This window comes from Micropterus dolomieu, linkage group LG15 (genome assembly GCF_021292245.1).
Source record: "Micropterus dolomieu isolate WLL.071019.BEF.003 ecotype Adirondacks linkage group LG15, ASM2129224v1, whole genome shotgun sequence".
Lineage (NCBI taxonomy): Eukaryota > Metazoa > Chordata > Actinopteri > Centrarchiformes > Centrarchidae > Micropterus > Micropterus dolomieu.
Window position 1 is genome coordinate 4,147,902 of NC_060164.1, and position 24,339 is coordinate 4,172,240.

Consider the following 24,339-nt stretch of genomic DNA (forward strand, 5'->3'; position numbering starts at 1 on the left):
GAATTAAATTACCCTTATGCGCATGCCCACTTCTTCAAAATAAAAGCTCTATAAAGAGTTTGAATATTTGAAATTTGAATAAATGCAAGCCAAAAACAATTCTCTATGTAATTTGGTAAATTCTGAATTCAAATTATACTGTCCATTGCTTTGACTTGATAAAATACTTTATAAAGTATTTACATATGATACATTTTATTTGTGAATTAGTGGCAGTTTTGTGCATGTGCAGACATCATCTGTACAGTCAATATTTAAAAATCAATTTTTTCCTAAACATTTTACAGCTCCTTCATCTAGGCAATACAACAGCTGAATGAAGAAATGATAATGTGCTCATTTAAGACTTTATTGCTCATTCACACATCCATGCAAACTTCCAACATCCGTGATTATATGCACACAATCTTCCATGAGCAGTGGAAGATGACATCTTTTAAATAGATAACAAAGGAGATTCCAGTCAAATCCACTGAAAGAAAATGTAGACTGGAGAGATGAAGCCATTGTCAAGTAATCACCAAATTCAATGAAACTATTAAGGATTTCAAGAATCCTCCATATAATAAGGAGATGCACTTATAGTTGGTGCAACACTGAAATCTTAGGACCTTTCCTACCTCCAAAAACAAACAAAAAAAAAGAAAAAGAAAAAAAAAGAAAAGTCCAAGGCTAATCAAGTGTCAAAATGAGGTCAACACAGCAGAGTCCAACTAATTGACTAACCCTTTATAACAGAGCTGTTGGCTTGAACACTTGTATCGAGGAGGCAGAGAAAAAATTAACACTACTATGAAAAAGCAAATGGCTGCATTAGAAGTGCCCTTGATATTAAAGCAAGAATTCCATAACAGCCTGCAGTGAGTGTTTTTAGTATCTGTTTGCATGTCCACGTCCTCATTTAACATTTTACTCAACGTTTAACCGTGCTGAAAAATCATAAGGCATTTAAAATCTGTTCAGCTTGATTCAGTCGATCTGAGTGGACTCTGCTGCGATGCCCCACACTGTGTCTTCAACTAGTGTAGTGTCTGCCTTGATTAAAGCCAGCTTGGTTGTAGTGCTGCCCGCCATGTTGGAAGAACTGTTCAAACTGTCCTCCTTGGTTAAAATTCTGGCCCCCTCTCCCTCCCCAGCCTCCACCTTGTCCCCCTCCTCCTCGGCCTCCTCTTCCCCTGCCCCCTCGACCCCCTCGACCCGCGGGTCTCTCCTGCTGCCAGCCTCCATCTTGGTGGTAATTGTCATGGTAACCGCCTCCTCCCCCACCGTGGTAACCAGGGTCCTGGAAGCCTCCTTGGTTGTTCCCTCCTCCTCCGTAACCGCCTCTCCCTCCTCCCCCCTGATGGCCTCCTGCATCTTGGTAGTAGCCTTGGTTGTAACCACCTCTTCCTCCTCCACCTCCGTCTCCCCAGCCTCCCTGCACCTTCCCCCCCCTGCTGCCTCCTCCTCTACCTCCTCTGTCTCCATGTCCGCCTCCGCCTCCTCTCTCATATCCTCCTCGGCCACCTTGGGAGTAGTGATCGTAGCCCCCCCTGCCACCTCCGTGCCCACTCCCACCATAGTGTCCTCCGCCTTGGGGAGCATCCTGACGCTTCTGCCAGGAGGGCATCTCCGGAGGAGGCGGCTCAATCTCACAGGGTCGGCCTCCCCTGTCTGGTACTCTGCCCATTAGGACCTGAGGAAACGTTAAGACAGTTCAAAAGCAAGCCTGCTAGTCAATGTGATACCACTTTTGTTTTCTGTTTGTATGAGAATCATTTTCTATCAGTTTGACAGACTGGAAAGGGTCATTAAAAAAAACAGATGCTGGAGCACAATTTGGCTAATACTATCCTTTTAGTTTTTTTTAGAAAAACCAAATGTGTGTTAATATGTGGCTGTAGTACAGTATGGTAAGCGTCCCCTACAAATGCACTATGTCCTGTTTGAGTAATGTAATATGCTAAAAGCTGTGTGCATTGTGAATATGTGGACAGTTGCACTTAAGTATTTTGCTGCAGCAACATCGCAATTTTGCAAGTTCTATCTACAGACAGAGTATGGGAGTTGTACAGCATTGTGATAAAAGACCACAACATTGATGGTTTCGGTCTTTTCCTGGGACAATAAGAAAAATACTGAATAACTCCACACCCATTCTTTAAGTGGAGGCACACATGGCTCTGTGTCCCATAAATAAAACCGACACAATTACTGCCTCTGTTGCTAAAAAGAATAGCAATAATCAGCATCAGCAATGCTTACTTCAAATATCTGCTTGAGCCTGTAGGTTTTAGCACACATCAAACACTTGTTTAGACAACACACAGAACAGTCACGAGAACATTTACATTAGTGCATCCCGTATAAGCAAAACAAAAAGTGATAAAATAACATATGGAATATATAAAAAAAAAATAAAAGAAATGTTGTGACCTCTGTGTTTAACCCACCTTATTAATGGCACAAGCAGACTTCTCTCTTATTTTGCCACTGCTTGTCCGTAGGATCTTGGAGAAATCTTGTCGAGCAGCAAGAAGGTGGGCCACAGAGATTTTACTTTTGGTGCAGAGGGCAGAACGAAGGGGCTGATAAACCTTGGCCAACTTTTCAGAATGCGTCTGTAATAAGATACAAAGAGGAAATCATTCATTTTTGGAAAGCAATACATCTTTTCTTTGGAACATAAACATTAATCACCAGAGGCTGTATTTTATGTTGTCTTATTGTGTGTGACATAATCCATTTGGGATTTACTGCAGAAATTCTGTTCCAGGCATGCAGAAGCACTACTTGATTTAAATCCTGCTTGACGCATGTACTTGAACATCAACAGTTATCAGATACTGAGAGGACCGAGGGAAGAATCAAGTCCAAAGTGTGTGTGTGGCTGCAGTCAGATCAGAATATGATTAAGTGTAGAACTGCAGAGATTAGTCACTTTATCGACCAACAGAAAATGATCGCTGACTATTTTGATAATCAATTAGTTAATCTTCAAGCAGAAATGCCAAACATTTGACAGTTCCAGCTTCTAAATTGGGAGGATTTGCTGGTTGTCATTGTCATACATTACAGTAAACTGAGAATCTTTAGATTTTAGACTGTTTACCAGACAAAACAAGCCATTTGATGATGTTCTACAAAAAATGATTCTTGCAGAAACATTAATATTTCATTTGTCTACATGTTTTTAGTGTATCTTTGGCTGTATTTCCCTTTTCCATTCCAATCTCTACTTGTTAAAAAAACAACAACAAAAAAAACCGTTCTTCCATAACAAACTCTGCTTTCTCTCCTCAGTAGAGCAAAGACCAGACACATGGACAAGGCAGGCCTAATTATTGCTAAAGCAAACACAAAATGTACAAAGAATTGATGTTTAAAATTCTTTATTTTAGGGCTTCACAATATATCGTTTCAGCCTCGTCATCGCAATGTGTCCATGCGCAATAGTCCAACCAAATTAAGTTAAGTCAACCACCTCAACTTTTTCGGTTCTCATTTTCATTGACTAATCTACAAGACAAATCTGTCTTATGTAACATCATTTACTCTGATTTAAGGGTTCTTGGATACACAGTTTGTTGCTAGTGAGCGACAAGCAGGCCCTGCATGCACAGCGAACCGCCAATCACAATGATCAGTTTATTAAACAGCCAAAATAGGCCCCGCCCCTTTTGGTTGTTGACTTGAAAATAAGCGAGGAACAGGAGAAAACCATCTCAACATTGGATTTGGTTGCAAAAAGAAACTTTTGTAAAGCACTCAGGGGGCAGGTGTATAACTGCTCTTATTTTTATCATTTTGTTTAAAGTACGTTTACAGTTTATGGTTTGTTCTTAAACAGAAGTCTTCAGACTAAAAAGACATTTCTTAGGTTTATTTGTTATTATTTTCTATGCATTTTCCTTACAAAATCACCCCAACAATTTTAGGATGCTTAATTCTTTTCAACTAGAGCAATTGAAGTCATCTGGTAAAAATGTATGCATTTTTTTATACTGCAAAATATACCGCAGAAAAAAAAGCTACTGCACTGTCACCCCCGCCCCCCCCCATCCCCCAATATGGTGCAGCCCTACTTTATTTGTTTATTTAATAGGAAGTACCCCTTGAGATGAACCATCTGATTTTTGAGGGGGCCCTTTATTTGTGCTTCCTCAGTGCATTGTACCCTTTTCACATTTAGAAGGTTCCAAGTTTCCACATACCTTTGCACGGTCAGACCAACCAAAAGACTGCACTGTCACATCGAGACGTTTCAACAACATTTTTCTTCTCACGTCATACTCATTTATAAGTGCTTGGTTTATAGCTTCAATTTTCTCCTGAAAAGCAAGTAGAAGAGAATATTAATTTAACGCTCATTCACTTATGCAGTGTTCCTCAATTATATTGTATTTCTTCATTGTTTTTCAGTATTTACCATATGCACAGGTCCAAGGGCCTTCTTCATCAAAGGCTCTCCCACGTGATTTGGTGGGGCTCTACTAATGGCTTCTTTCAGCTACACAAAAATTTTATTAGATCAAATAGGAAATCAATACATTCAACCACATTGACAAGAATAGAAACGTGTACAACTAGATTTCTTCTCACGCAGTGACTGTGGTTAACATGGCCCTATGTTTAGACTAGGGATGTTGATGATTAATCTATTAATTGCTGTTAAGAATTTAACAGACAATGTATAATTTGGGTAAAATTTCTCCGGAGCTCACGTATACTAACTTTTAGACCACAAGAGGATGCACTTCACCATAGAAGTTCAGAAAAACTACTGTGGCAACAAAGCATTCATTAGGACAAAGTAAGACAAGACAAAGAGGGCATAACACTGTTAAATACAGATCCAGTACAGCGTCAATGTTGCACCACCTGAAAAGTCACCACCCGACAGTTGCAGTGCAAGTACAAAGTGGAACACTGTGTCTGTGTTAGCTACAAGAGGCTGTAGGGATGTGCAGAGGCTTTGCTTTATAGTGGACTTAATGCCTATAAATGTGGTAGATGCTGAGGGATTTTGTGCACATTGCTTGTAGCTTGAGAAGCGGTACAACCTAAAGAAAGAGGGGCTTAAGGCGCAGTTACTTTCAGCTGACGAGGTAACTGTAACGACTGTTACTGTCGGACTGCGTTAACTGCAGAGATCACAGTTACATGTCACTGCATCAACTCCTGAAGTCAACTGTCCGACAACTACCAGTCAGACACACCGCAGACAACCTGCTGGAAACATGAACGAGGCTGATTAAATTGTTTGTGCTTCATGAATGAATGTTTCACATAACCAATGGGCTGCTAGAATTTTTTTTTATAAAATGGAGAAACAGACATGCATTTTGTATCTAATTAATTATCCTGTGAAAAAGGATTCAGACCATCATAACACATAAAAGTCACTCCACTTTGCACTGTGGTACTGCAAGGGATTTTTCGGTAACTATTATCAGGAATTAAAAGAGCACGACCAGCTTGAAATAAACATTTAACCCTATTAGATGCTGTTCAGTTTTTCAGTCACCAACTGACCTTCTTCTCAATTCCACTAAAGAACTGGAACATGGTGATGTTGGCTGGAGGCTTGGACATGCCCAGCGCCATGCAGATGCCCTTCAGTTCCTGGAACAGAGGGCTGCCTGACTCCTGGGCTTTCTTCTCAGGCTTATTAACCAGAATCATCCTTGATGCCTCCAATTCAGACACCAGAAAGGCTGAAATAAACATTTGGTAACATTGTAATTGCCGCAGAATCTTTGGTTTCAGAAAGTCATTTAAAACTGTTTCCATGCTATATGAAATTAGATAACAACTTAAAAATTTGGCTGAAACAGTTGCCTTGTGACAAGAGAACACAAACAGTCACCAGGGATTTACATAAGGGTGTATCATTCAGCTGTATTTGCTATGGAATAAAGATAATCTACCCGTCATTGGCCATTCCAAAAGCCGGAAAAGTGCAGGTGTAACAAACAACAATGATTATGGCTTCATTATATTTAAGCCAAGCAGACATACAAGGTGATTTCACACTGCCTTATTTTCCGGGATTATTATGCCAATATATCAGCTGTTTGAAAGGTACTGAGTGGGAAAGGGGGCCGGGATTGTTGGAAGTAACAGAGCCGGAACAATGACTGTGTGAACAGCTGCGGAATTTCTATGCTGTAGTTAGAAGTCAGCATTTTTTTTTGTCCCCCACAGTCCCGGAAAGCTGGATTGCTATGTGAATGCAGGATTAAGCCATAATATTTTGTTCAGCATTATTTCCAAGTTTATTGCGGGATCTCTGTGTGAAAGCGCAAGCACATTTGACCTGATTTTAGCCCAGCCCCCAGCTAATTTTAAAATTGTGAAGAATTCTGCCAGTCCATTGTTGTGTTGTTGATTAATTAACCGAACAACCACCTTACAGCCAGAGTTAATAACAATGTTGATGGTTATATTCTACTTAGATGCATCAGTTCCAATGTACCGGGTTTGTGCATCTTACTCACTAGAATATTTAAATGGAACAGAGCCAGCGTTCCACCCGTGCTTTTGCTACCACAACAAGTCAAAATGTCTGCTGTGGAGAAGGCCTGGTCCTTTAAAAGGCCCTGCACATTCTTGTGTTTGTTTAGTTATTGCTAATTAAACATCTGCTCAGGTGGAGGGTGGAAATGGCTATGCTGGGAATTAAGTGAGCTCACCGAACTTCATGGCCTAAAAGTACAGTTACAGTAGCAACAGTAACAGTTTTTACTCTGGTAGTGGCCATATTGGGGATGGCACATGCAAACATAATGACGTTTTACACAAAGACAAATGTTTGAATGTGTCCATTACGTGGGTTTGAATGAAGAAAACTGGGAGGGTGAGGATATTTGTAGAGTGGACATATAATGTGTCAGCATAGACTGTTGGTGTGGGTACTAGATCTCTCTGCAGGGCAACTGGACATGCACAGACTGTTAGACTTCCGTATCTCCGTCTATATCCTGTTACTTTTGATTATGGGTAATTACTGGGTCTCTGCCAATAGTATTACAAAGAGTACAGTCTATACTTGCTCTATATGAAAAGTGCCCTTGTTAGGAATTGGTGCTATATAAATATACCTGAATTGATTTCAGCATTGCTCCATCTAACTTCCACATGAGCAGAGGCCTAATCAGCCAGAATAACTGCAAACTGCTGTGTGGGTATGCACAGCCTTGAAAAAGTAACTGCACACAGGCTGCTCATGCTGGCATCTAGTGGTGGCTGCATGCAATGCCAACACCCAGTGTCGCACAGCAGTTCACAATATGACTGCGCAAAACTTTATCAAAGTTGGGTGTGGTACAGAACAATATAGCACAGCAGGCTGAAACCTGTCAGTCCACGACGGGTCAATGCAGCAATGCTTTTCTTCCATAAAAAGATTCAGGGTTAAATTGCTCTTTAAAGTGAGATGTTGCAAAGTGCTGTTATCATACTGAGGAGAAGCAGACAGTCGGTCCTGTTGAGAAGCCTCTGGGTGATGCTTCCACTGGTGAGGATAGAATAAGGACAGGCGAGCTCTGACAGCAGACCGCTCATCTCCAGCTGAAAGCTCTCTGCCTCGCTCGGACCTGGGAGGGGTAGAAGGACAAACACACCAAACGTGTCGCGAGTAAGACAAATAGTCTGGGTACATCTCACACACACCAAGCAGTACATCCACCTACATTGCGTGTTTGGCAATAATCTTCACTGCTGATTTTGAACTTCTACCATAAAAGCTTAATAATAATAATAATTATTCACAAAACACAAACCATAGCATGTTTCATTGAAGTATAACTTTTTTTTTTATGCCTTCAGCTAGCAAGAAAAGCAAATATCCCCCTAGCATTATGTTATGTGCTTATATGCTATGTGTTTTCACTACTCAATCCATTCTCTTTACTCTGCATCAGGTGCAACCTCATTTAACAGTGATAAAATATGTCTTACAGTTGGTGGCATGGACATTTTCCTCCAGCTTGCAGTACAGTCTAAGCTCTGAGATGATCCAGGCACAGAGCTTAGTGAACTCAGGTGAAGCGGCTCCTCTGCTCACAGCAGAATCCAGAGCCCCTTCCTCCAACAGAGGGCCCTGGTACCTACAATGGCACCAACACACAGCTCATTCAGAAACTAAAACCAGCTTCAATCTGAACCACAACTCTTCCCTTGTCAGTGCAGCACGGCAGTGATGATAAGAAGAACTGAGATTTGGTTTAGTGCAGGTTTGACACTCAAGACTTGTTGTAAAGTACAAACTGCGTTCCTCAGTGACACCAAACTACATTTTAAAATCGGTTTATTTAAGAAGTCTTTCTTATTGCGAAGCATACATGTGGCTAAAGCACGAAATTGGCGCAGGACCTCTATTAATTACTTGTGAGAAGCCAGTGGATATATCAGCATACGAGTAATTAACCAAGAAACACTGAATCAACAACTCATTTATTTTTAGAAAGTGGGGCTACAACTGGTTGGTAGAAAGGAATGTGCTGGCGCTCTCCTGGTATGAATCATGACGGGAGTAGCTTAGCTGACGCAGCTTGTGGCACAACATGTAAAACCAGACTGTTGGTCTATTAATACAGGCACCCACATAAATGGCTACGGTGGACATAATAGCTATGAAAAGAAATCCGTCACCATCAGATGAACGTTAGCCGTTTTGCTAAAGCAAGCTAACGTTGCACTGTTATGCGCTGGCCAACGAAAGACAGGCAAGGCTGCTCATTGGAACGGCCGCTTCTGCACATGAGCTTCACAAGGCGGCAGACATATCAGGCCTACGTTTTTTGACTTACCCTAAATCTTCAAGAGAGACGAGAATGTCATTCTCCATCCCAATAATCTGTCGTTATACTCTAAAATCACGTACTATGAAATAAGGTTTTCACATCCGCCAGCTCAGCTGATACACGTTTAACTTCGTCTACCTCTTTGGATTTATTGGCGATTGGCAAACCATCTTAGCGATGCTTTACCGCCCCCTACCGGACTCTAAACTACTCAAGCCCAAGCCTCTAGGTTCTTCTTCTTCCTTATGGAAATGTATTGGCGGTTGGCACACAACAAAATGGTGCATTACCGCCACCAACTGGTATGGAGTGTTGGATCTGAATGACTACTACTTATTTTATACCAAAAAAAGCAAAAACAAATCAACAAAAACAAAAAAAGATTCAGATCCTCTCAATCATATTGATTATTCTAAGATAATGAAAAACAATTCCATAGCACTTATCTCTTGAGTTCTTTCTAAGAATTTCTATTAAATGAAAATGTATTCTTTCCATTGTAAGGTTTTGGATAATTTCCTCCTTTTCCCCTCATACTTCTTACAGTGTACCATGACCTGTTCGATTGTCTCTTGTTGCCCACAGTACTTTATGTTTACCTATTTTGAATAAAGTGCTATTTAATCCTGTGTGCCCAAATCTAAGTCTTGATATAAGTGTCTCTTCTCTCCTGTTTCTTCCTGCACATCTCATTTCTCCCACTGTCCTCTGAATTATGTAAAACCACTGTCCTTTCCTCTCTTCCTCCCATTGCTTTTGCCATCTTTTCTTCAGCCTCTGTTTAATAATGCTCTTTGTTTCCATCTTACTGATGTTAACTGCCACATTGATGTATTCTTTCCTTTGCATCCTTATCTGCCATTTCATTTCCTTTGATTCCAATATGTGCTGGCACCCACATAAATATGACTGCAATGCCCATCATTTGAATTCTATATAATGTTTGCTGCATTTCTATCAAAATGTCTGCTCTGCTGTCTGGGTGACTGCTCTGTAAACTGATTAGTGATGAAGTTGAATCTGAACAAATAATCACTCTCAGTGGTCTTATTTCTTCTATCCATTGCAACAGAATTGCTAGCATTTCTCCTGTGTGTACTGATACATTATCACTAATCCTCTTCTCTATTGTAATATGAAACTCTGGAACAATAAAAGCTACTCCTATCTTATTAACTAAACTCTTTGATGCATCTGTGTAGATCTGGATGTAACTGTGGTAACTATTAATATATGCCTGTATAGTATCCATCCATCGTCAACCGCTTATCCTGCGTACAGGGTCGCGGGGGGCTGGAGCCAATCCCAGCTGGCATTGGGCGAAAGGCGGCGTACACCCTGGACAGGTCGCCAGTCCATCACAGGGCACTTTCGACGAACAACCACTCATGCTCACGCTCACACCTAAGGACAATTTAGGGTCACCAATCAACCTAGGCCACATGTCTTTGGATGGTGGGAGGAAGCCGGAGCTCCTGGAGAGAACCCACGCAGACACGGGGAGAACATGCAAACTCACCTGTATAGTATGTGAATTCAAAATAAACTGTCCCTGTCCCTGTCCTTGTTTTTCTTTTCTAATAGTGTAAGATCTACTGTCGCTTCAGGTAGTACCCAAGGTGGTACTGCTGGCAGTGGTACTGTTGGACTGAATTTTAATTCAGTTAATTCTAACTCTGTTGCTTTTTGTATAACTGTCCACCCAAAGCTTTTTGTTTCCCTCCTCTCCTTTTCCCAACAAGGTTTGTGCTGGGTGATCTTCACTATGGCCCTGTAAATTAACCCAGTAATTCAGAGACAGCTGTATTCTTCTCAACTTGTGTGGCATTTCTCCCATTTCCACCTGTAATGCTGCCGTTGGAGTTGTTTTAAAGGCCCCTGTGCATAATCTCAAAGCCTGAAACGGAATGTTTTCTAACTTTTTGAGAGATGTGCTTGATATCCATGTTATTCCCTCATCAAACCATAACCCCCAAAACTTGTTTCACTCTTTCCAATTCTTGATGATATAACTTTAGTTTTACCTCAGTACCAATTCTTTTCTTTGTAAAAATCGCATAGTCATCCGCAAAAAGTGAAAACCCCATCCCATTCTCTATTTCCCTGAAAACATCATTAATTATTATGGAGAATAATAAAGGACTTATTATGCTCCCTTGAGGTGTTCTGTTCTCAACAATATATTTTCTTGAATAACTCTTCCCTATTCTAAGTTGTATTAATCTCCCTTGTAAAAAGTCCTTCATCCATCTTTATATTCGTCCTTTGATTCCTAATTGAGACAGTCTAATTAACAATCCTTCTCTCCACATCATATCGTATGCCTCCTCTATGTCAAAGAAGACAGCCACTACACGCTTACTTGTGCTTTTCTAATTTCATGCTCGAAACATACAGCTGGATCCATTGTATTTCTTCCTTTCCTAAAGTCACATTGGTATTTCGCTATATATCCTTTCTTTTCCATACAGTATGTTAACCTTTCATTTACCATTTTCTCCATTATTTTACATATGTTGGATGTTAAAGCGTTTGGTCTATAATTCCCCAGATTTGTACAGTCTTTTCCTGGTTTGCGTATTGGCACTACCACAGCCTCCTTCCAGCTCTGTGGCAGTTTCCTATCCACCCATACTTTATTATATAGTTCAAGTAATACATCCTTTGAATTTTCACTGAGCTGGTTTATCATTATATAACAAATCTGATCGTTTCCTGGTGCTGACATCTTGGTTTTCTGGAGATTGCGTTTTAGTTCTGTCATTGTAAAGGGTTTGTTTAATAGGTCATTAGGATTTTCTTCTTGTTGTAACTCTTCACTCTCCCTTGCTGTTGTTTCCCTCCCTCTTTTTCCCTCTTCACTAATATTATTTGAACTGTGAATTGTTACAAAAGTTTTAGCCAGCATCTCTGCTTTCTCCTCATCTCTCACTGCTATTGTTTGTCCATCATTTAAGGCTGGGTACCCAGACTCTCTTTTTATCCCATTCATTCTTTTTATCATACCCCAAACTTTACCAATGTCTGTCAAAATTTCCTCCAATATTCTTTCTTTGCAGTTTTTATGATTCTCCTTACATTTGCTTGTAAATTCTAATAATCAATAAGATTCTGAAAACAGTGATTCCTTTTTAACGCTTTAAAAGATTTATTTCGAGATTTTATCGCTCTTTCACATTCCTTTGTCCACCATGGTACAATAGTACTTTTGCGCTTACCTGCCTTCTTCTTTATTGACTTCTCTGCAGCCTCTACAACAACTTTATAAAATGAAACATTTAAATTATCAACATCTTTATTTCTATCAATTTTTTATAATGTAATTTTTAACTAATGTAAGATCTAGTGCTGTTTCTGTACCAGTTCTGGTATTAATTCTTGTACCACTTCCATCATTTAAACACACTAAATTTGTCATCTCCATCACCTCCTCAATCACTGTTCCATTAGTATCATTACAGTTACCCCATAATGTGCTATGGGCACTAAAATCCCCACAGCAGATCACCTTCCCTACTAACTGTATCACCAGTTCCTCCAGCAACTCTAATGACAACTTATTACATGGATTATAAAAGTTAACAACATTGATATTTCCTTCTCTAGTCCATACTTCAATTATTAAATATTTCAACTCTTTTCCTTTCCTCAAAACTCTATATTGCATTCCTTGTTTTATAAACATTATACATCCTCCTCCACTACCCTCCCCTCTATCTCTACAGATGCTATCACATCCTTTAATAACAAACTCTAATTCTGATTTAAGCCATGTTTCTTGAACGCATATGATTTCTGGTTTATTTTTCAAATCTTTAATAAATCCTTTAAACTCCTGACCATTTGCTATTAAGCTTTTTGCATTCAATTGTACAATAATCAGCTTGTCTTATCACCTGGGCCTCCCGCTTTCCCATCTGCTTCAAGTCTTGTTTTGATTTGCTCCCAAGATACATCTTTTATGGCCAAAAACTTCTCTGCTCTCCTCCAGTACAATTGATCACATAGGCCACAAACAAAATAATCTTATCCACTGACAGTTCTGTATTTGTTTTCTCTGTTTGACCTGCGTCTATTCTCGACACCTGGATAACATTGTCAGTATCAACCCTTCCTCTTTGTCCTTGTACTTTCTTCACTGCTTCTGCATAACTTATGTTGTTAACTGTTTTAATCTGCTGTATTTCCACAGCCCTCTTCCTGACTTCACATCCACCATGTTACCCTGTGTTGGCCACCACAATTACAACATTTATCCTGCACATTTTCCTTACATTCTTCTACTCTGTGCTCACCTCCGCATTTGGGACATCTCTGCTTCCCTTTGCAAACTGCTGCTATATATGCTGCTATACACCAACAGACGTAAAAACTCTTTCGTCCCCCTGGCCATCAGACTGTACAACAGCTCCTAGTCATGGCAGGGAGGACAATAGACAAAAGAACAATTTCTACTTTCATCTGTACTTTTTACTTCCATTTGCACTCCATCTATACTGTTTACGGTTTTGCACTGTTTACTGTGGCTACTGTGTTATAAGTTGTTAATATTTTATTTTAATATAGGTTTAATGTATGTATATTTCGTATGCTACTGGATACTTGAATTTCCCTCGGGATAAATAAAGTATCTATATATCTATCTATCTATGCCCATACCTCTGGCATTTGTAACAGCGTGGTGGTGGAGGAATATAGGGCCTAACTGGAAAGCTTTCTGGAAGTAAAGACTCCTGAAACTCCAGAAGAGCAGACAAGCTCTCAACCCTTTTACCATTCATTGTTCTCAACAGTCTCTTAATTCTACTCACCTCGCCTCCACTAATACTGCGTTTGAGTTTCTCCAAGTCTTCTTCTACAGGAAACCTGTTATCACTCCCCTTGTTACTCTACTCTCACCCAAAGTCTTTCTCTCACTAATTATTTTCTTGCACACACTTTCGACTAGCAAGGCTTTATTTTTCTGTTCCTCCGTTTTGCATGTTACCAACAAGCTTCCATCTCTCAAAATCTTTGCCATTTCCACATCTCCTAGCTTCTTTTTTAATTCCCTAGATACTGCTATTGGACTTAAACCAACATGCTCGTCTTCTTTTCTAAACTTGAGGATGATTTTAAATTCCTCTCTCACAGCCCTTTTCCGCACAAACCCACTCCCTTCATCGGAACTGTTCTCTTCCAAATTACATTTACTTCCTTGACTCAAAATCCACCCTACATCTCCTTTCCAATTTACCCCTGTTCCTTGTCCTTTCCTGTTAGCAACTGCAGTCCAGTCGCCAAAATCCATTTCCCCATCTTTCTCTACTTCCTGAGTCGCCATTCTAGTCCAGTCACAAACCAGTTTATGCCAACCGCCAAGTCCCACACGTTTGAGCCCAGAAAATGGGGGCTTGTTTGTTCTTTTCTGAGTTCTACCATTTCTCAGTACGAGTGTGTTCAAACATTTCGCTCCAAAATCCACCTTTCCAGCCTCTATTTTTTGGAGTAGTTACCTACTAGTAGTTACCTAGTAGGCCTATGTATTTTCAGTGATGTCTTTCAAAGATGGTTTCATTATGCAATCTTGTGTTTTGCTTCATCATATATAATTACACGCCATGGTATTGATTTTGAACCACTGCCTCACATAACATGAAAGCTGCTGAAATTTATTTGAATATTGCTGTTAAGATATTATTAGGCTAATAAAAATATGCTAATATTCAAATTAAATTAAGATGTGTGACCTCTGTAGTCACACTCTGGTAATTAATTGGGTCACATAACATGAAAGTAATAGAATATAAGAAGGATCTCATTATGAAAATATATTATATTTTCTAAAAAAAAATCTATTTAAATATGTATCTAAAATAACCAAATGACAAATTAATAATCAAAATAAGTGTGCAACATGGGGCTATTTTAGTGTAAAGTTTTATTAAAATTCCCAAATGGTCAGGAAAGTTACCATGGAGCGACTGAAAAATAAACACAGCATCCATTTAAAACAGTAACTTAGCCTACTTCATTACTAACTAGTTCATTACTAAAATGTCCCAGCGGTGAAGGTAGAGGTAAACACAAGATTACAGGGAGTAAGAAGGTCTGGATCTGAATGTCAATCAAATCTTAAACTTAAAATTTACTTCACCACAGTACTGTATGTTCAACTGATTACAGTAGGTGCATAAATCATTTGGGTGTGCTATAAAGAGTTCAAGCCCGTATTGTTAGGAGTGTGGTATTTGTGTTCATGTCTTTCCTGTTTAAGTCTGTTTTTGGTTCTATGTTTCTCTGTAGTCTTGTTCAGTTAGTTCCTAGTCCTGTACGTTAGTTAGTTTGTTGCTTGGAATAAACCATCTGAACTTTACCTGCTAGCCTATGTGTCCTGCGTTTGGGTCCTCCAACTTGCTCTACTCTGCCATAACCACCACTGAACGTAACACGTATATCCTATCCTCACGTGGGTAATGATGGTTTCCTTTGATTCCTGCCATGCATTCTTACACTGCCAACATGCATTGGAATAGTATAGAGATGCAGTCCATCTTTACTTACTTATCAGGCGTGCAGGCCCAAGTTGCAGTAGCACACCCTTGTTAATGACTCACATAGAGCTATGCAACATCCTCACCTTTTTTTAGTGCGGAATAATACAGACACTTCTCTCTCAAATCTTTGTATATTATGAGATTTAAGATTGATTGAACCAGGTTGTAGTAATAAAATAAAATGTATTTGTGACAGAAAGGCAAGAGCAGTCATCCCACCCAGATTTCAACCTGGGTCTACAGGGTACCCAACATGCAACTTGACCACAACGCCAAAGGCCCAAGCTTGTTGGTATGGCAGTCACACAGCAGAACGCGATGATGGCTGATGGAAACCATGGCAGACTGGGTGAATGAATGAAGCTGGCGTGACTGGCTTGGAGTTGCAGGTTAAGAGCAGGCGGGCAGGCAGAAGAACGAGGTGTTCTGGTACGAAGAACGACGGAGTTACTCGGAGAAGCAAACCAACAACTATGAGGAAAACCCAAAGACTAGAACATTCACAATGTTAATCTGACAGTAACCACCACAGTAGCTAACTGAAGAATCTGGCAACGAATGACTAGAAAACTGGGCTTGATATACTGCAGGGCTGATGAGCTGATGAGAAGCAGGAGTGTGTCACTGATCAACGCTGACTGCAGCATGATCATTGCCTTTATTTTAAGGTGAGGGTGTCAGCATCTGTGACTGAAATAAAATTAATTAATGATATTGCTGAAGGCTGCAATACATAACGTGAGCCTACACGCTGCAACATTATCCTCACTTTGATCATTTTACAAGACTATAACAGCTTGCATATAGGTCTCAGTTATTGTTGACAGTTCAAGACAAAGGCTATGCATTTTAGCAAGTTATGGCGTAAGAGAACTGCGATGGACTGGCGACCTGTTCAGGGTGTACCCTGCCTTTCGCCCGATGTCAGCTGGGATTGGCTCCAGCCCCCCGCGATCCTGTAAGCAGGATAAGCGGTTGACGATGGATGGCGTAAGAGAAAAAAGGCTTAATAGCCAATGGTAACTTGATCAACATCCTTTATCCATCATGGTCTGCGATTTCTTTTTTTTGTTGTTGTAGAAAATAAAACACTTTACAGCATATTTCAACAATCGAAGTGAAAATAGTGTTGAAACAGATTACAGCAAATGCAAAAGAAAACAAACCAAAAGAAAGAAGGAAATTGTGAGTCTTATTCAAGAATCATAATGTGCGTCTGTATTGCTAGGATTTTGCTAAATGTGGTCGATTGATTTTATCATTTGAGTTTGAGAACGTGCATCGCTTTAAATGTTGCGGCCACAAGGAATTGTGGGACGGCATTATCTCCTTTCTTTTCATAAAGGTAGGTATACCCTATGCTAAAGGAGATATGAAAGGAAGTATTGAGGCACCTTTCCTTAGCTTTTAGAGAATTCGAACAGCTCTTATCATGGCTGCCACTGAAATACTTCTGGGTCATTTTACTCAGTTAGGAAACTTCCTAAGCAAAAAAGACTTTTCGGACGCAGCCAGGGCCTTTCCAGAAGTATTTACTACTCCATCCCCTAAATTCAATTCAATTCTATTTTATTTATATAGCGCCAAATCACAACAACAGTTCTCTCACAGCACTTTTCATAAAAGAGCAGGTCTAGACCGTACTCTATGATGTTATTTACAGAAGCCCAACAGTTCCCACCAAGAGCAGCACTAGGAGACAGAGGCAAGGAAAAACTTCCTTTTAAGAGGCAGAAACCTCGAGCAGAACCATGGCTCAGGGTGGGCGGCCATCTGCTTCCACCTGTTGGGGGGGAAGGAGAGAGAGATTGAGAGAGAGAGATTTTATTTAATTTAAGAGATATTTTTAATATATATATTTTTTAACACACACACACACACTTACTGTATTATTTATTTTATTTTTAATATATTTGTATTTTTTAACACACACACACAGACACACACTTACTGTATCATTTATTTATTTTATATTTAATATATTTTTATTTTTTTAACACACACACACGCTTACTGTTTTATTTCTTTATTTTATTTTAATTTATAATATTTTTTCTTTTTTTAAAACAAATACGCTTTGATTACTTTACGCTTTAATTACTTTACGCTTTAATTACTTGTTTAATGAAATGTATGGGGCTGATTGTTCTTATGTAGTATGTATGATGCTTTGGCAATATTGTTGTTACACATTCATGCCAATAAAGCTAATTTGAATTTGAATTTGAATTTGAGAGGATGGAAGGAGAGAGAGAGGGGAGGGAGGCAGCCTACACAATATACACACAGAGGTACAGACAGTAAAGGTGATGTTGCTATAGACTGAATGAATAATGGTACAGATATTTATAGTAGTGTTAATGATAACAATCATAATGTTAATGATTATAATAACAATAATAACAATAGGACTAGTAACAATCGTTGCAGCAGAGGGTGTCGAGCAGGAACACGGGGGCAGCAGGTGACCCGCAACCACAGATCCAGACTCCCACAGCTCCAGAGCCAAAAACACCTGCAGGAAGTGATAGGAGAAGAGAGGAGAGGGACGAGAAAGTTGTGTTAACATGCAATAATGGGATGAGGTTGCATACAGAGGGAGAGGAAGTAGAGGAGAGAGGAGCTCAGTGCATCATAGGAAATCCCACGGCAGTCTAGGCCTATAGCAGCATAACTAAGGGATGGTTCAGGACTAACCTGAGCCAGCCCTAACTATAAGCTTTATCAAAGAGGAAAGTCTTAAGCCTACTCTTAAATGTGGAGATGGTGTCTGCCTCCTGAATCCAAACTGGAACCTGGTTCCACAGGAGAGGAGCTTGATAGCTGAACGCTCTGGCTCCTAGTCTACTTTTGGAGACTCTAGGAACCACAGACTCTAGGAACCTTACTACCTGGTGGGGTAGTAAGGTACTATGAGCTCTTTAAGATAAGATGGTGCCTGACCATTAAGAGCTTTGTAGGTGAGAAGAATGATTTTAAATTATATTCTGGATTTTACTGGAAGCCAGTACAGAGAAGCTAACACAGGAGAAATGCGGCCTACGAATGGATACGGCCGCAAAAGGCCGAACCGACCGGAGGACTGTCTATTGCGTCATCAACTGACCCCGCCCATACCCACGTGTGGGGAAGTGCCGCTCCTGTCGCCTAGCAACCTTCATAGCTGCGGTCCACCGGCATGGAGACGAATTTGGAGACTAATATTTTAATATTGTGGATTGTAAAGAGGCCAGAGGCCTGGCCAGGTGATCCACTCAGGCAAAATCACTCAACAGGAGGAAGGCCAAGGCTGGTGAAGATCCGTCAAATATCAGCTCTTTCAAAAACCATCCAGTCCTTTGAGTTCAGTAATCCTTTTAGTTAAAAGTTAAGAAAACTTGTTGTATAAAAATATCAAACATCACTTGAGGGAAATTTGATAAAAACAGATTTCTGAGAGCCCAAGTCTTGTGACCACACCAGAGGTTGTCTATATCCAGGGTAAAGCCTAAGAAACTAAGAAACATTACATTTTATATGTATTTAGGTACTATAGGCTTCTGAAAGCTAACAGTGATGTTAACCACAGTTAACGTAGTTTATTGCTACTGCCATTTCACTTTAACAACATAATTTCATATTTAAAGAAAACCTAACCTTACTTTAATATTAAAATATTGACACTGTTTTTGTCATTGATCAGCTAAAGCAAGTTGAATAGAAAGATATACAAGCCTTATCTAACTAATCTCTCTACACTTCATAACAGTTGTTCTTCTCCTTGTATCCCTAAACCACCCCAGGCCCCTGTACTGCAGGATAAATCTGAGTGTTCCAGTGCTGGACTGGTTTTTTTACCAAGCTGGATTTCCGGTTGAGCAGGGAGGCCCTGGGAGTGCTACTGGGCCTCCTAAACCAGGAACGGAGACACAGATGGGGTGCCACGATTGAGAACCTGGTGTTTCTCTTCTTGCTAGCAAGTGGGACATCATACAGGCTGGTGTTTGCAATGCCTCGATCCACTGTCCACCGCATCGTCCACAGAGTCACTGAGGAGGTGCTGGCCATTCGCCACAAGGTCATCCACCTACCGAAGAGCCAGGATGAGTTACAACCGATATCCCGTGGGTTTGCAGGACTGGCAAGACACAGAGCCTTTTTTACCGGCATTTCATCCTTGCAGACGGAGGGTAACCGTGCCTCCGGCACCCACTCCCCCTCATCACTCCTTACAAGAGGCCAATACAAGGTGTGGGAGCCCAGCGCTTCAACAGCCATCACTCCAGGGCACGCTCCAGCGTGCTTTTGGGATGATGAAGACCAGGTTCCGGGCCATCTTGCTGCAAGCGCTGGAGGTGCACCACACCTTTGTACCTCACGTCAGTATTTTTTTTAAATTATACTAATGAGTAAATCAACAGACTGATTCATCAAAAAGCATAAATGTTTTTTTTTCAGACTGAAATATATTTTTAACCATTTCAGGTCATAACAGCATGTGCCATCCTCCACAACATCTGCCTTGGGGCTGGTGACATTGTGGCCCCAGAGGATGAGCCTGAGGAGGATGAGGCAGAGGATGAGGGGGAGAACGGTTTGGAGACGGTCAGTGGTGCTCCCTGGCGTGACCAGCTGTCTGCAGAGGTGTCTGCCCTTGAGGAGGTGCTCCCTGACCACCAATATTTTTAACAGGCTAGTAAAAGATCGGTAAATTCTGCCTGTTGAAATATTTTGTGTGATTTATTTTGTCAAAATAAGATTGCGAACTAGTATTTTGTGTGCACAGCCTATTATTCTGCCTCTTACTAAAACATCTTAGTGACATGGCAGCCGTCAATTGACTCAGCCCTGCAAACCCATTGATGGACAATGCAGTGGACAGTGGAGAGATGCATCCTCACCTGCAACACACTCTGGAGACCACCCCAGATGATGTTATGCTGACCAGGGTCTTGTGGCAGCATCACCAGGGTCTCCCTGCTCAGTGGAATAAATGTTGTAAATATCTTGTAAATAGTTATACAGATATAAATAATAATATAATTTATTTAACAAATATTTTATTTTAATTGATTAATAAATATTATATATATTATTATTTAAGGATTCTTTTTCGGCAAGTCTCTCTAGTAGAGAGAACAGCCTGTCCATCCTCTCTCTGCTCTCCTGTGCACTCCTCTCCTCTGCCTCTCTCTCACCCACTGCACTACTTGGCCCTGGTGTGTCCTCAGGGATAGAGGCAATTACGACAGGTGGGGTGGTGGAATGCCTCTGTCCCTCATCCATGAGGACAAACCAGGGCCAAGTTGCAGCAGTGGGCTTCCCCCCTACACCCTCTCCTGACCCCGGAAACTTGCAATCCTAAGGCACAGGAAATCAATCATGGTAAATAACAACAGCAGAAAAACAAATTTCAGCAACTATGTTTATTAACGTGCATGACCATGTACAAGGTAAATGTATTATATTAAAACAGAGTTGTAAGATGAATGCACTTTGTAGTTCCCTTTATGCTACACAGTGATCGATTTATACAAAAATTATAAAAGCATATATACAGAATATATAAATTTAAAATCACACATACATACTTTGTATTTTTATTTTTTTTAATTGTCCCACTTTTTTTTTTGCTTGGAGGGAAGTCACCTTCCTCCACAGGCCCATTTTCTCCAAAATTGTCCTAATCACAGAGAAACAAAAGAAATGGTAATTTTGTGAAGACTGGAAAAGGTGACAGGGCAGGACGGAGACACAAAAACCCAACAAAAGGTTGCCCCATCTACTAGTTGTCTTATTGTTAAAGGCTTTGTATAGGATAGGGGCTCATTTAACAGTAACTTTAAGTACAAGATGATTAAATGCAGATATTACAAAAGGGCTATCGATACTTTAATTACCTCCAAGCCACACTGGCAGAAAATTTTGTCCCGGTGAAGAGGTGGTCGCTCTCCTCCCTCAGTTTAATAAAGAGGGCAGTTTGCTCCTTGCTCCCTAAACCAAAACAACATGTAAGTTTTTTGCTTCACATCACCAAACAGTAAGTAGCATAAATCGCAAAATAACCTAGTGATGTTAACCGTGTACTATTTCCCAACGTTTTTGCAACCGTTAAACGTCAGCTGTCTGAAAACCAAGCAGGGTTCACAACCTGTCTAACGTTAAATTAGTCTAACGTTACGTGGTATTTTTATGTACATAATATGAAGTATAAGTGATGTATAATATTGCGACAGTCTCGGTAAGACGTAGGTCTGACTCTGAACCTCTCAGATTTTAAGTGAAGACGTTAAAGGCTTTATTTTTGAGGTTGTAACTTAACTTGTTGTAACTAGCCGAGTTGCATTTAACGTTATCACATCAATAACCTCAGGTAACGTTAGCTCACCAGTTAATCACTTAACTCACGTTAACTTATTCCACAATACTATTCTTTAAATGACACATTGCGCTTTTATGCCTCTTGTTATTTTTACATTTGTGTAGTTGGCTTTTGAAGTGAGTTGAAATCCAATACTTACATTTATAGGTAAAATCTGGGGGGCTCAACTCCACAGCCACAGCCAACGCCGTTATTTACACTGGGACAATCAACCGGCGCGCAATGAATCTCGGGATACCTGGGGCTGTGAAGGATCCAGCTGTTGGATCCTCCAAACGGAGGAAAAGAAGGCTGCATTTCTCGGTCGCATTTGAAGGAGCCTTCGAAATGGGACAGCCTAGTCGCATCGACTTTGATGTATTCAGTCTTCAAATGCAGCCTTCGAAGTACTTGCTCTTGGTGGGAACTGTTGGGCTTCTGTAAATAACATCACAGAGTACGGTCTAGACCTGCTCTTTTATGAAAAACGCTGTGAGATAACTGTTGTTGTGATTTGGTGCTATATAAATAAAATTGAACTGAATTGAACCCATTTTCTGGGTTAGTTATATTCGGTTAAAATTATGGGTTATTTTTTCAGAGAGTAACCAATTTCTGGGTTATAGGGCTAATATTTTAACCCAATTCCTGGGTTGTTTGGGTTTCTGGGTTATTTTTCAAAGAGTAACCCATGTTCTGGGTTATAGGGTTGGCTTTCTCTCTCTCAAATTCAAATGAATTTTATTGGCATGACTGTATAGCAACCACCCCGCAGTTGTTCTGGAATTTTCTCACAACAGTTATTTGAAATAACTGTTTATTACCATCATCATCTGTTCCACCTGTGTTCTGTTAATCAAAGTTCATCTGTGTTAGTATTTAGTTCCTTCAGTTCAGTCAGTCTTTGGCCGTTCTACTTTGTAGTCTTGTTTAGTGTGTGTACATCCTGCCTGTACCTTTTGGAGTTACTTTATTAGTAAAACGTTTGAATTGGAACTTTGGATGACTCCTCTTCTGCCTGCACCACACAGTGACAGATACAATGTAATTAATGTTATTTTCTGAAATAAGGCATACTGGCATAGTAACCCAAGTTAGGTTATTTTTGACCCAACTCCTGGGTTAAAAAGGGACCAACTAATTTCTGGGTTATTTCAACACAGATATTGGGGTTGTTCTTTTGACCCAGAAGTCGGGTTATATTAACTACAATGTTTTTGAACCCAACACTTGGGTCAGATATTTAACCCAGATGTTGGGTCAAAAAGAATTACCCAATTTTCGGTAGAGCGGGTTACGTCTCAAGGTCTATGGGTATCCTGGATGTAACAAATGCGTGGCTTCCCAGTCTTCCCATCCCCAACAAGGCCAGAACACAGTAAATACAACTGAGCAGTTTTATTTTTACCGTCGGAGATGAGCAGTGCCCAAAACAACAACACCAAAAACACTCTAAGAAAACCTAAAACTTTCCTAAACCCAAAAACAAAGTAAAAAAAAAAGACAAAGCTCTAAACTAGGCTTCTAATTCAAAAAACAGGAGAAAAAAATGGTGCAAACAAAAAGGGCTTCTCACTGCTAGTAGCTGACACAATATAGCTGCAACAAAGAAAATTGCTACATAGCAAACAAAATGGCAAAGCCAACAAAACAAGGTTGTCATAAGACAATAATCAGAATGACTAAGGTAAAATACTTACAAAGTCTAATGTGTTCACTTACAATCTAAGTCTAATATACTCACAACAGTTCTCTACTTACAATGAACACAGACATAGTACACAGGCTCAGGTTAGGAATGGCAGAGAGAGAGAAGAGTTCCTGTCAGTGGGGCTTAAGATGGCTGCTGTCATCCAGGTGACCAATCAGGAGTCTCCAGTCACCTCTGCAGGGCCAATCCAGTGTGCGAACCTGTTCGCTATTACCTGCACACACTCTAAGGAAGAAGAGCTGACAGTGCAAGGAGAGAGATAAATAAATAACAAAATATGACCCCAGGGTCATAACAAATGTGAGTATTATATATGACAGGGAGGGGTGGATTCATTTAGGCCAAAATATCCTCCATCACCCAGCCAGGTTTCAGTAAGACAAAATAAATCAATATCATTATCTGATATTAGTTCATTTACTAGTACACCTTTAGAAGAGAGAGATCTGATGTTCAAGAGTCCACATTTAATTTTCCTATTTGTTTTCACTATTGCTCTTGTGCTTTTAAGTTTTTTATGCACAGCACCTCTTCTGTTTGCTTTTGATTTAAATAATTTCAATGGTCGGGAGAGAGACACTGTCACTATAGGGTTTTCACTAAGTAACTCCTGAAATGGAGGAGCAGTGTGTTAGACTGCGACTCTGCCTCCACAGAGCTGTTTGAAGAAATTACTTCTACAATTCAGAGACAAATTTCATTGAGTGATACACTTTAACTTAAGCAACTGTGTTTTTTAATGCTTTGAAATTACTTTATAGTTGGGTTGTCAATCTGATGGGATTGAATGCAACAGAGTTTTTCTCATCAACATCTCCATTTAGTCTTTATTATTACCTGAACACAGACACTAACTTTGTTTCTCAATACAGTAAGTGCTTTTTGTTGGGGCAGTTTTGCTGACCTCTGAATCTTCAGGTGTGTGAACTGTGTCATTTAAAAGGATCAGTAAGAGATTCACGTCAG

At 40.1% G+C, this 24,339-nt stretch overlaps 2 protein-coding genes across 2 annotated transcripts in view; one reads left to right on the forward strand and one right to left on the reverse strand.

The window, feature by feature from the left end:
- Positions 1–335: 335 nt before the first annotated feature.
- Positions 336–8,965, reverse strand: fam98a (family with sequence similarity 98 member A). The gene is made up of 8 exons (XM_046071155.1): positions 8,793–8,965; positions 7,942–8,090; positions 7,443–7,577; positions 5,515–5,696; positions 4,409–4,489; positions 4,194–4,310; positions 2,433–2,600; positions 336–1,675 (listed from the first exon to the last, which is right to left on the reverse strand). Exons 1-8 carry the CDS (start codon positions 8,828–8,830, stop codon positions 1,016–1,018), a joined length of 1,530 nt encoding a protein of 509 aa, XP_045927111.1. The 5' UTR covers positions 8,831–8,965; the 3' UTR covers positions 336–1,015.
- Positions 8,966–19,310: 10,345 nt separating this feature from the next.
- The window catches only part of LOC123984474 (opsin-VA-like), a 13,868-nt gene continuing 8,839 nt past the window's right edge, over positions 19,311–24,339 (forward strand). The window contains exons 1-3 of the mRNA XM_046071387.1: positions 19,311–19,429; positions 19,485–19,680; positions 19,787–19,906. Of these exons, the coding sequence (XP_045927343.1) occupies positions 19,311–19,429; positions 19,485–19,680; positions 19,787–19,906 (435 nt within the window). The remainder of the gene's footprint in view (positions 19,430–19,484; positions 19,681–19,786; positions 19,907–24,339) is intronic.

Excerpts from the sequence above, each read along its gene's own strand:
- fam98a (XM_046071155.1), bottom strand. The coding sequence starts at position 8,830 with ATGGAGAATGACATTCTCGTCTCTCTTGAAGATTTAGG. Across the intron at positions 5,697-7,442 it reads CGACTGTCTGCTTCTCCTCA|CCTTTCTGGTGTCTGAATTG; the intron begins GTATGATAACAG and ends TGTTTATTTCAG. Across the intron at positions 4,490-5,514 it reads TTAGTGGAATTGAGAAGAAG|CTGAAAGAAGCCATTAGTAG; the intron begins GTCAGTTGGTGA and ends ATTTTTGTGTAG.